At 51.7% G+C, this 12,507-nt stretch overlaps 1 protein-coding gene across 1 annotated transcript in view; it reads right to left on the bottom strand.

The window, feature by feature from the left end:
• Window positions 1-5,303: 5,303 nt before the first annotated feature.
• Window positions 5,304-12,507, bottom strand: part of Draxin (dorsal inhibitory axon guidance protein) — a 28,423-nt gene continuing 21,219 nt past the window's right edge. Inside the window, exons 6-7 of the mRNA XM_050153279.1 lie at window positions 11,776-11,865; window positions 5,304-8,518 (exon numbers count right to left, since the gene is read on the bottom strand). Coding sequence (XP_050009236.1) covers window positions 8,406-8,518; window positions 11,776-11,865 — 203 coding nt within the window. The 3' untranslated portion in view covers window positions 5,304-8,405. The remainder of the gene's footprint in view (window positions 8,519-11,775; window positions 11,866-12,507) is intronic.

Raw genomic sequence — 12,507 nt, 5'->3', positions numbered from 1 at the left:
TACATCTTAATTTAACCCATCTCCATGAATCTGTGTATAGCCAAGAGGCTGTGGCTTACCGGGTAAAGTTCTGGCGTCAGTCTCCCGCGGCGCTACATGGCTTCTCTCTGACTCTGCCCTCTTTCTCCCAGCATTCAGTTAGTTCTCCCTGCCTAACTCTCTGTTCTGCCCTGCTTTGCTATAGGCTCAAAGCAGTTCTTTATTAATTAATGGTAATCACAGCATACGGAGGGCAATCCCAATTCAGGTTTCTCTGTGTAGCCATGGCTGTCCTGGAATTCCCTTTGTAGATCAGGCTGGCCCCAAATTTACAGACATCCATCTGCCTCTGCCTCCTGAGTACCGGGATTAAAGGCGTTAGCCACCATCACCCAGCTAAATTTTATTCACTTTTCAAAGATTTATTTTTATTTGTATTGCATGTATGTGTGCTTGCATGCACTGTATGCTGTGTGCGCCCACAGAGGCCAGAAGAGGGCAATGGATTCCCTGGAGCGGGAGTTACAGGCAGGCCACTGCGAGCCATCTGATGGGCATATGGGAGCAGAGCTAGGGTCCTCTGGAAGAGTAGGAAGTGCTTTAACTGTGGAGCCTTTCTTTATCTCCCAATTTCTATTACTCCCCGCCCCTCTTATCTCACCCTCTCCCTGGATCTAAGGCATGTGAGGCTTACAGAGGCTCCAAATGGCAAAGGGCGTTAGGACGACCCCAGCTGTCCTGTGCTCCATGAGGTAAGGGACGCTAGTTCTGATGCAAGCCCCAGCCACTTCCTTCCCCAAGTGGACAAGCCAAGCTGGGAGAAGCAGCAGAGGATATGAACCCAAACTCCAGCTGCGGGCACACAGGGCTGTCAGGAAGTGAGGACCAACAAGAAGCCTTTCTGGGATGAAACTAGAGGGCCCGAGTCCTGCCCCTCAGCAGCACAGCAGGGTGGGATGGTTTGCCATTTGGATTCAGCATCCTTCCCTATGGTGCTGCCTTCATAGACACACTGGCTCTGGGTTTCTTGGCCTCGGGTCTGACAGGACTGGAGAGAGCCTGGAAGCTTAGGCAGAGCTGCCCTTTGTTGTTAAGATTTTATTTTTGTTTTAGGTGTATTTTTCCTGCTACTATGTCCCTGTACCATGTGTGTGCAGTGCCCAAAGAAGCCAGAAGAGGGTGCATCAGGTCCCCCAGAAGAGACATTTTAGGTGCCTCTTGGAGAGTCTGGAATAGGACAGTATAAAAAGCTGATAGTGAGGGGCTGGAGAGATGGTTTTGTGGTTAAGGGCATTTTCTCATCTTGCAGAGGATCTGGGTTTGGTGATCTAGTTCCAGGGGATCCTTTCCTGACCTTCCTGGGCACCAGGAATGCCTGAAGTGTATGTACACGCATGTAGGCAAAACACTGATACACATAAAAGAAAATAATCTAAAAAAAAAAAAAAAAAGCGGCCGAGGAGATGCCTGGGTTACTCCTGTCTTTGTTCCATGAAGGGGAAGAGATAGAGAGGATATGCTGGAGTGATTTTTGCGCCTTCATGCAGAGGGAGCAGGTGAGCCACAGCAAGAAGGCATGTCACGTGAGGGTGGAGAGGCCAGGCATTCACCCCACTGCTAGTTACCTTGTGGATCCCAGGGCAGAGTCAGTGCGCTGAACGAAAGCAGTTCCATAATGCCAAAGTGAGGCTTACAGTGGTGGGGCGCCATTAGGTCCCTCCAGGGACCGGAGCATTCAAGTCAGAGACTGAGGGACCCACCCAAAGGCCCCATGGAAAAGGCAGATGGGGAAATTGCTTCTGCTTTTCTGTGTTCCAGGAAACTGGCAGAAGGAAAAGCAGATGCAGAGGCTATAGCCCTGGAGGACGGAGGCCTACTCTTCTGTTCTCTGTTCTACAGTGTTCCCTTTCTTAAGGTGCCCATGCTCCTGTGTGCACGCATGTATGTGTGGGGGGTGTGTGTGGATACATAAGTGTGTGTACATGTGTATGTGAATGTTGTCTGCATGAATATATGTGTGTGCTTAGACGTTTTGTTCTCCCTGTTTTACCCTGAGCATCTTGTCTGGTTGCATTACCGGCCCCATACCAAGCCCTCCCTGAAGGCTGTTGCTCCTTCAACCTCCCATAGCCAGTAAAGTTTTTATGGAGCTTCAGGAACTCAGGCCCCAGGCTTTCCTCTGTCTGGCCTCCCATCTTTCTTGACGGATGGCTTTGGAATTTCCACTTCTGAGAGCATCTGAGGGCTCTGTCTGCAGACACACCAGGGTAGCTGTGGCCCTGGTCCTGCCACCCCAAGATGCCCATCAGTCGCCAGTTTCTCTGGTGTTTGTGTATCTGATCCCACAGTCTCTAGGAGGTTCACCTTCCCCACACAATGTGGTAAGACTCTGGAGCCTGAGATAAGAGAGGAATGAGGAAGGGGGAGGAGGCAGGGAGCACCTCCCAGGAGGAAGCCTCGTGGTGAAGCCAGAGGGGCAAGGGGGAACTCCAGGTTACTAGGGAGGGCTGGGTACATTCGGTGCTTTGCTTCTAATTAGGCTCTCAGTGAACTGGAGCCCTTTGAGAGGGCCAAGGACTCACAGCCGCAGGATGTGGTTTTAGAGTCAGATTCCAGTAAAGCCTCCAGTTCCACCACCTACTAACTTAGCCCCACTCTGGCGAAGAGACTTCTGTTTCTCTGTGCCTCAGTTTCTCTTCTCTATAAAGAAGCTCTGAGCACATGGAGGGTGGGGGCTTCCTCCCATGAACAGGAACCACGGCTGGGTTTTCAAGAATGCAGCTCCTCTCTGTACTAGGCCTTGCTTCAAGGCCATGGCTAAGGACGCAGAAAGACAACTCAGGACCACATGCACAAGGCATCCTGCTTCTGGTCCCCTGTGTGCACCTAGGACGATATGCCATGCGGGATGCAGGGCTGAGGGGACAATGAAGAGGGAGAGGAGCACAGTGTTTAGTCATTTCCTATCCTCTCACTCTGCCTCAGCCCCTCCCAGCCCCGGATGGGACGCCTGGCTCCGGCCACTGAGGTACGGGAGCCCACACAGCTAACAGAACAGCCACTGCCACTGCCGCCACCCAAAGCTTGGGATGACTGACAGCAAGGAAGCCCAGACCCACACTGCCTGTCAGAGAAACTTAGCCACATGTCCAGGTGTTGTGATAGGCTGGGGAGCGAAGCTCTAGAGCCTCTGCGATGGGCAGTTTTCTTGTGCTGAACGCTTTAAGACCGGAAATGAAGGCCTTGGAGAAGAAATCTGGCCTCAGGCAACATTAGCTTCTGCCTCAGTTTCTGGCCTGCCAGCCTGTTCTACAGATTGTGGACTTGCCAGTCCACAGTTTAGACAGCCAAGTGCTTAAAATAAAGTAAAGCAGTGTGTGTTGATATGTAGACACAGATACATATATGTATGATATATAAACACATAGCTATTTAAAGGCAGGCATATGACTATAAATACTTGTTGGATTTTTTTTTAAATTTGAGACAGGGTCTCAAGTGGTACAGGTTAATCTCAAACTCATCACATACCCGAAGATGACTTTGAACTGCTGATCCTCCTGCCTCCAACACCCAAGTGTCGGGACTGCAAGCATTGAGGCACCAGGCCTAGTTTGGGTTCTGTTTCCTTAGCAAACCAACTGATCTGCCTCAGTACAGCCACCTGACCTCTGAGGCCTGGACCCAGGCTGCTGACACCCCGGGAGCTGGGATTTGTCTGCCCTTGGTTATTTATTTATTTATTTATTTATTTATTTATTTATTTATTATGCACACAGTGCTTTGCCCGCAAGCACCCGCATGCCAGAAGAGGACACCAGACCCCACCATAGATGGCCAGGAGCCACTCTGTGGTTGTTGGGAGCTGAACCCAGGACCTCCCAACTGCTGTGCCATCTCTCCAGCCACCTGGCCTTGGTCCTTTATCTCAGAGTCACTGATATCTAAAAACAGATTCAAGCCAGCACGTCAGGACCAGAGGCCTTTCCACAGCCATTGACTAGAGGTCAGCGACAGACAAGTAAACTCCAGCCTACAGACCAAATCTACCACATTGAACTTTTATGTCAATAAAATTTTATTAGCACACACCATCTGCTTCCATACCAACTAATGGGAGAACTGAAGAATTGAGACAGAGATAGCATGATCTTTGATGTCTGTAGGAAAGGGACATCCTGGGTTTGGTCCCTAGAACCACCCTCAGCAGGAGTATCTCGGCTCACTGGGCAGGGACACAGTAAGAGAGGTTTGGTGCAGCAAGATCAAGCAGGCCAAGTTCCAAGAGCCCTCGATACACTGAGCCAGAGGCCGTGTGGGTTCAGAAGCCCAAGGTGTCTTGGAGGATGCTGGAGCTGGCTGGTCAGGGCTCATGATTTAGGAAACCCTAGGTTTGGGAAAGCTGGTCCCTGCCCACTCTGCACAGCTGGGCAGGGCTGTCTTGCCAGGACATCAGGCTCTAAAAGTGCCTGGGTGCTCTGGAATAATCCTTCTGTAGTGTGAAGACGTGCTGTTCTCATTGTTAATATAAAGCTGACTGATGTCTAGGCAGGATTCTCCAGGGCACGAGAATGCTAGGGAGAAGGGCGGAGTCAGAGGAGACCATGAGAAGCCGAGCAAGCAGGATGGGAACTATGTAGCTGAGGTAAATGAACTTTGGGGCAGCATATAGATGAGTAGAAATGGGGTAATTTAAATTGTAAGAGCTAGCTAGAAATAAGCCTAAGCCATCAGTGGAGCATTTATAATTAATATTAAGTCTCTATGTGGTTATTTGGGAACTGACTGGTGGGAAAGAAAAGTCTGGGCTCAGCCTTGACTTTGGGATAATAAAGCCCTTGCCACCGGAACCAGAACTGCTCTGGTTATCCAGACCTGAGAGGACCCGGTGAGCAGGCTGGGATGGTGCTGGCAGGAATGGTACCCAGATTAGATGTTCTCTCAGCTGCCAAACCAGGCCACCGCAAGCAGTTCACAAACTTTCCCAAGATGGCATCTGAGCCTTCCTAGGCCCTGTCAGGACTGACAGTGTTTTGTCCTGAACCACACTGAAGCGGGACGCTGCTGCAGCTGCTGCTGATCAGTCTGTAGTGAACAGCACCCCAACCTCCTTGGGTTCCCCAGAAGCTGCTCCAATCCTGTAGACCTCGATATCCAGGTGAGAGAGGAACCACATTTGCCTTGCTTGCTCAGACCAGACCTCAATCAAATCAAGTAAATGGGAAATGAGAAGAGAAATACAAGACTTGGGGTCCCCTTCCAAGGCTCTGGCGATGTTCCCTGCCAGTCAGACTGACCATTTCCTGGAAGAACAGAGTCAAGAAGTGGCTTAGCAATTGTCGCCTCTTTATTTACAGCTCAGAGAATACATGCAATATGGCATTACAGACCATAGTACCCCTCCCTTGCCGTTCCCACATTTCAGGGAGGAGCTATAGCTCTCCAAGGCATTTCCCAAGAGTACACACGTCCAGTGATGGAGACTCCGGGCCTAGGAGCCCTACCTGGTGTCTTCTAAGCAGAGCCAATGGCAGTCAAGGAGGTAGGCCTTGGATCGCGGAGTTTGTCCTTGCTGGTCAATTGCCAAGAAACAGACCTCAGAGTCGCCAAGCCATAGTGAACACAAGAGTACTGAATTGTCCTAATGTCCCCACCGCTGGCATCTGTCTTCCGTCTGTGGTCCTCACACCCACCACACCCAAGAATGCCCTGGAGAACGTGTTAGAAGCCAGGTGCTGGGGACCACTCCTGTGATTGCAGCTCAGTAGGTGTGGAGTGGGACCCAAGAGTCTGTGCTTCTACCAGACTCCCAGGTGATGCTGGAACTTTGCAACCCGGGGTGGCTCGGTCATAGATCTGTCCCAGACCACCTGCCCTTCCTGGGGCTTTGGAAACCCCACTCCCTGCAGTGAAAACCCCTTGTTCTGCGTGCAGTCTGCTCACCCTGACCACCCCTTTTCTGTGTACGCACAGTATCTATGGCCTGTTAGCACCCACTCGCTATGGTCTGTGAGCGTGAAGGCTGCATGGAAGGCCAGTGTTAATGTAGTCCCGCCCCAGGACCCTCAAAGGGCAGCCTCAGCTGCTGACCTCTCCTGACCCCACTTTCCCGGCACCCCTGGGCTCTTGGTTCCTTCCTTACTTTCTAAACATTCTCCTCATTGAGGATGCTCTGGGGAAGGCTGAAGGAGGCCACTACATCCATTGTGAAGTGCACTTTGGAGCAATCACAGAAAGCATCCTGAACCGGGCATGGTGGTGCAACCTTTAATCCCAGCACTTGGAAGGCAGAGGAGGCGGGTCTCTGTGAGTTCCAGGCTAACCTGGTCTACATTGTGAGTTTCAGGTCAGCCAGAGACGAATAGTGAGACACCACTTAGAAAAAAAAAAAAAGCATCATTGAGTATGTGATGGATCACTGTGGAAATGAAGGCCTGCTGAAGTTGGCTAGCTGGTACTCTAGGTGGTGTGTGTGTGTGTGTGTGTGTGTTATGGGCCAGGCACTGTTTTAAGAATCAGGCATTTTCATTTCTTTGAAAAGTCAAGGCACAGAGACCGTGAGCAACTTCCGTAAGGTCAGCAAAGTGTGAGAGGAGGCGCAGGCTGTGTATAGCAGTATGCTGCAGCAGGTAGGAGGGCAGGGGACCAATGTTCTCAGGCTGCCATGGCAGCCCCCTGGGGAGGCTTTGGAGACTTCGAAGCCCAGACCAGTTAGCATGTAGCTCGGCAGCAGGGCACTTGCCTGGACCGTGCAAGGCCTTGGTACTACAGAAAGGAAAATGAATCTGCCTTAGAATCTGCTTTCCCATTGCCACTTTGATCCTTCCGGCTGTTGGCCCTGACCCCCATTCCCAGGCCTATCAGACCCAACTTGAGAAAGAAGAACAAGCATATTTGATTTCTTCTAGATCTGCTTGTTTTCCTTGGTGCCTGATCCCTGGACCAGACTGGTTACCCCAAAGCCGTAAACAGCCCTGGCATCCCATGGATGTGGTCCAGGCTGGGGAGGGTGGGGGCAGGGAAGGCTTTTTTTTTTTTTTTTTCCTTTGCAAAGGTTGACCAGGAGGGAGATGCCAGGAGCAAGGGTCTAAAGGGTTCTCCTGAGGTGGCTCCTCAGGTGGCTCCAGATCTTCTGGGACACACATTCCGGGCGGTGGCAATAATGGTGAGGCTGTCATCATGGTTCTAACCTGTGAGCATGAAGGCTGCACAGTCTTGGAAGTGCCCCCCTTTCCGAGGGGCATTGTTGCTGAAGTGAAGGGATGGAGTCCAGAGATGGTCTTAGGGAGTTTGGGAGTCACCAAACATCGTGTCAAGTGAACTCAGGGCGGCATGTGCTTGCCCTTCCAGCGGGGGGAGGGGGAGAGACGCTCTGAGGACAACTTAGGAGGGAGCGACCCCATGACCCAGCCCACACCAGGAAAGTTACCCCAGCCACTTCATGACTGTGACTAGCACTTGTCAGAGGGAAGGACCTTTCACAGGGACCCTTCTTCACCTGAACGCATCCCCCGTGTGTAGGGGGCTGGGGAAAGAAGCGGGAATGGAGGAGAACGAGTGGAGGTCAAACCCAGGGCCCTGTGCAGGCTTGGCCAATGGCTTATTTTGTTTTGCTTGAGACACAGTCTCCTGGAGTCTGACCTCACACTTGACCTTTAACTTCTGATCCTCCAGCACCATCTGCCTTTGACACCACGTTTGGGGGTGGAAACTAGGGTTAGCCACACCCCACCCCGCCCCATGCTTTGATTTTAAGGAGGATACACCTGCCAAATATGCTGACTCACTCCTGGTAATCCCAGCATTTGGAAGACAGAGGCAGGGGATTGTCTGAGTTTCCAAAGGCCAGGTTGGCCAAAGAGTGAGACCATGTCTCTCAAAAAGATGATAAGTTTCTGTTGGGAAAGGCTGAAGACAGTCAAGTTGTGTCTGCTGCCGAAGATGGAGGATCATGGGTGACGTGGGACCTTGCACAGGTCTCGCAACTCAAGAGTGCTTCAGCGGTCTCTGTGGAAATTCAGTAAAAATGAAGGTGGTGCTTGGCGTTTGCCTGGGACAGAGTATTCCAGAGCCACTCCCGTTGGGTGTCCTCTCTTTCCAATCCTTTCCAGGCCGGGAAAAAACTCTTAATTTTCCAAATTGAAGCTGCTGTAATGCTGATGTCAAGCAGAAGAGGGCGCGCTCGACACGACTATCACGTAGAGCGGGCTCCGTGAGCTGCGTGGGTACCACCTGGGATGGCAGACACAGCTGCTCTCAACCAAGCCCTCACCCAGCTTGGGGATGAGTGAACCGGGGCTGCACCGGCAGCCTCAGTCACTGGATCCCCCACGCAGCCCCAAGCTGAGCTAGTTACTGACGCGGTCTTATTTGTCCAAACTTCCCTAGCTCAGAACCCCGGCCTGTGGGGAGGCACCGCTAGGGCGCTAGATGTTGATGAAGGATCCCTGGTCCCCGTTGACTGTCTCAGGTTCCACGCAGCGCCCCTTCCTCCGAGTGACCCTGCGGTTCCGGTGGAATTTGGCATAGCAACGCAGCCCTGAGTGGAAGGAGGCAAGGATGTCATGCCTGTGGGTGACTGTTTCTCCCCCCCCCTCCTTTTCTTCCCCTTCAGCCCACACAGGCTTCTCATTTTACAGCCCCTCCATACCACCGAGTCATGGCAATGTCTTGAAAAGTTTTGAGAAACTGGGCTGTGCACAGGCCTGAGACTGAGACAGCAGGTTTGGGCTTAGTCTAAGGCTGGTGTGGCTACATAGCAGACTCAAAACAAAAACAAAACAAAAATCCAGCAAAACCTAAATGTTGAATCTGGGGCTTCGCATATTAAGCACACATTCTATCACTGAACTATACACGACCTCATCTCTTATTTAGGAAAAAAAAAAAAAAACAGGTTGAGCATGGTAGCCCACCCTTTACTCCCAGCATTTAAGAGGCAGAGGCACCGAGCGGTGGTGGTGCATGCCTTTAATCCCAGCACTCAGGAGGCAGAGGCAAGCAGATCTCTGAGTCCGAGGCCAGCCTGGTCTACAGAGTTCCAGGACAGGCTCTAAAGCTACAGAGAAACCTTGTCTAGAAAAACCAAAAAAAAAAAAAAAAAAAAAAAAAAAAAAAAAAAAAAAAAAAAAAAAAAAAAAAAAAAAAAAAAAAAAAAAAAAAAAAAAAAAATCCAAACGAGGGCATCAAAGTCAATGCAGTTCTTCTTGAAGCTTCTCTCATTTCCTTTTTAACCTTTTCCAGGCCTCACTATATGCCAAGCCAAGCCAGGCAGTTCCCTGCCTTTACCATCTGCCTTCTATCGGAACACCTCAGGCTCTTTTCCAACCCTCATCACCCGGGTTTTTTTTGCCCTTTTCCTAAGAAGTCTACATAACATCCTGTGGAAATACCTTCCAATCTTTCGGGCTTTCTTTTTCACAACCCTTATGACTCTCCAGGGACTTTTTCTTTCCCCTTTTCCTTTTGTGGGGGTGGGTGGGTGATGGATACAAGAGCTTCTGTAGCCCAGGATGCCCTGGATGGAACTCCCTGTGTGGGTGAAGATGACCTTAAACCCCTGAGTCTCCTATCTCTACCTCTGGAGCGCTGAGATCACAGGCACAGGCCACCGTACCTGGCTCCAGAGAGGGCTCATCTATGGGTTTGTTTCTGTAACACAGGAGTGGAGAAGATGCAGGCTCTTTTATTACTGTGAACTAGACTTTGTGTGTGGCTCAGGTTCACAAGGCAGCTAGGGGAGGAATCTGCCCTCAGATGCCGGAATGAAGGTTGAATATCACTTGGCTCGGCAATTTAGGGACCTTGTTTTGAAAGGGTGCTTATCTCTCAGAGGTGTGCGCCAAAATAAATACTGTATAAATACATAAAGATCATATTGACATAAGGGAAGTGTGTGGAGGTGAGAACCCCACCCAGGATGGCCACAGTTGGTCTTTACTGAAGTTCAGTGACAGGAACCAGGGGCTCCTGAGACTACAGCTTCAGCAGTGTGGGTCTGAAGACTCTGAAGACAGACGTCGAATTATTTTCCACCTGTTTCTTCATAGTTCTTATTTAAACTTTTTTCTGTAAGATTTATTTGGAGTCTGAAGTTTTGTCTGCTTGGATGTATGTGTACCATGTACATGTTTGGTGCCTGTGAAGGTCAGAAGATGGCATTGGATCCCTGGAACTGGAGTAGTGGATGGTCCTGAGCTGCTATCTGGGTCCCCTGCAAGAGCAGCCAGTGCTCTTCACCACTGAGCCCCCTCCCCAGCCCTTCCCTGGCCCTGTCTTTCATTTGGGTAGGGGGATGAACTCAAGGCCTGACAAGCACTCTACCACTGAGCTATCCCTTCAACAATGTATGTATGTATTTATTTAGAGACTGGGTCTAACTGTGTAGAGCAGGCAGGCCTTGAACTCACAGAGATCCACCTACCTCTGCCTCCTGAGTGCAACTTTGACTGGTTCTCTCCTGCCACAGTTACGAGGGTTCCAGTTACTGAACACGGGTCATCAGGCTTGTGGACAAAGACCCTTTATACCCTGAGCCAATTGCTAGCCCTGGTTTGTTGTTTTCCAAGCAAGGTGTCACTGTGCACCCCCCTCAGTTGGCCTCAAACTCACGATGGCCCTGCCTCAGCCTCTCAAGTGCTGGGATTACAAGCATATACCACCACAGGCAACTTTTCTCTTCTTTTTCATTTCCTTCCCTTTCCCTCTCCCTTCTCCTCCCCTTCCCTCCCCTCCTCTCCCCTCCCCTCCTCTCTTCTCCCCCTCCTCTCCCTTCCTCTCCTCTTCCTTTCTCTCCCCTCCCCTCCTCTCCCTTTCTCTCCCTTCCCCTCCTCTTCCTTCCCCTCCTCTCCTTTCCCCTCCCCTCCTCTCCCCTCCTTTCCTCTCCCCTCCTCTCTCACTCCTTTCCTTTTTTCCTATGATAAAATAAAATACCCCCCCACCAAACAAACAAACAAAGAAGCAAGGGAAGTAAGGGGAGATCCAGCAATGATGCTGCAGACCTTTAACTCCAGCTGCTTGAGAGGCTGAGGCAGGAGAATGACGTGTTTGAGGCCTGCCTACACAACTCTCAGCATAGTTCTGCCTCAGGACTTTTTGCTGTTGCTGTTCTTTTAGAGACAAACACGCTACTACCAAGGTGTTCTTCTGCACCCACTCTTCCATAGATGTGTTTGAGTAAGTCACCTCACCTCACTTCTGAAATGGGAATCATAAAACCTTCCTTCCATGGGTGACTGTAGACACGGCACAGGACAGGCACCAACGGGCACAGGTGTGCATGGGGCACGCCCTTCCATTGGGTGGGTGCTCAGAAAAGTTAAACCTCGTTTCCTGTGGCTGCTGGGAATCCCACTCGACTCCCTGTTCCCCGCCGTCTCACTTGGAAAGTCTCCCATCCAGAGTTCTGCCGAGAGCCTGCCAGCCTTCTCAGGTTGGCTCTTATTTAAAAGGGATACGTTCCTGTCTCCTCCCTTCTCCCCCTCCTGATCCTGAGCGATCATACCAGCTTGTGTTTCAAGAGGCCAGAACACAAATCTGAGAAACCATGCCAGGAATGGAGATGCGTTGAGCAGACAGATTGGAAGACCCCGGCAAAGCTGTTCCTACCGGTGCCTTCAGCTCCCAGGGGGTTCTCCTACCCCACTCCCTCTCCCCAAACCTTTCCGTCACAACCACCCTCTGCCAGGAAACCTCATGCCCCCACTCATTGCAGAGCTGGCTGGACAACAAAGGTTTCACGGTTCCGGGAGCACGGTGGGGGGGGGGGGGCTGGCCCCCTCCGGAGCCCGGCCTGACCTTCCATGCACATGCAGTCATCAAAACATTTGTTGTTGAGGCCGCGGTTGTGGGGCGCGCAGAGATGTTCCCGGAGGTCGCAGCAAGTTCCTGGCAACACAGCAGGCACATGTGGTCAGCCAAGCTAAGCGGCTCCTCCCTGCCGCCCCGCACTGAGTCCCACTGGACAGGAGATCCATCATATGTGTGGCAGTCCATGCCCTGGTGTGCCATCTGGTGTGTAAGCCCCCCCCCCCCCGCCCGCCCGCCCGGGCTGGGGCCACTGCTGGATCTCAGGGATAAAATCCCCAGAGGTAGGTGGCAGAGATGCAGGCCTCCCCAGATGGCCACTTGATCGATCATGGGAGGATCAAAGGTGGTGTGGGGTTCGCCTCCCAGGGATGGGGGTGCCAGAGGTAGAGCCGGCTGAGGGAGGGGAGGGACCTCAGGGATCAGGGACGCCAACGTCCTCTTGGACAGATGGGGGAACGAAAGCCCTGGGTGGCTGCAGGGATAGCCTAGGCAAGCCTGAGGCGTCTCTGCCCATTACTGTCCTGTTGGCCCTGACTCCAAACTTCTCTTCACACTCAGAGTGCAGACAATGGTGTAGGAACAGACAGCCTGTCTGGGCTGGTATCCCGCTTCAACAATGCCAAAATGGCTGCGTTTTGCAGACTATCCTGCCCATGTGGCGCCATGGGGATGGCCACTTGAGTCTGCCCGGCCCCCACCCCCCAGGGCACTCATTATTTG

Source organism: Alexandromys fortis, unplaced genomic scaffold (genome assembly GCF_014885135.2).
Source record: "Alexandromys fortis isolate MF-2015 unplaced genomic scaffold, M_Fortis_MF-2015_v1.1 scaffold_88, whole genome shotgun sequence".
NCBI classification, from domain to species: domain Eukaryota; kingdom Metazoa; phylum Chordata; class Mammalia; order Rodentia; family Cricetidae; genus Alexandromys; species Alexandromys fortis.
This window is presented reverse-complemented; position numbering and strand designations above follow the sequence as displayed.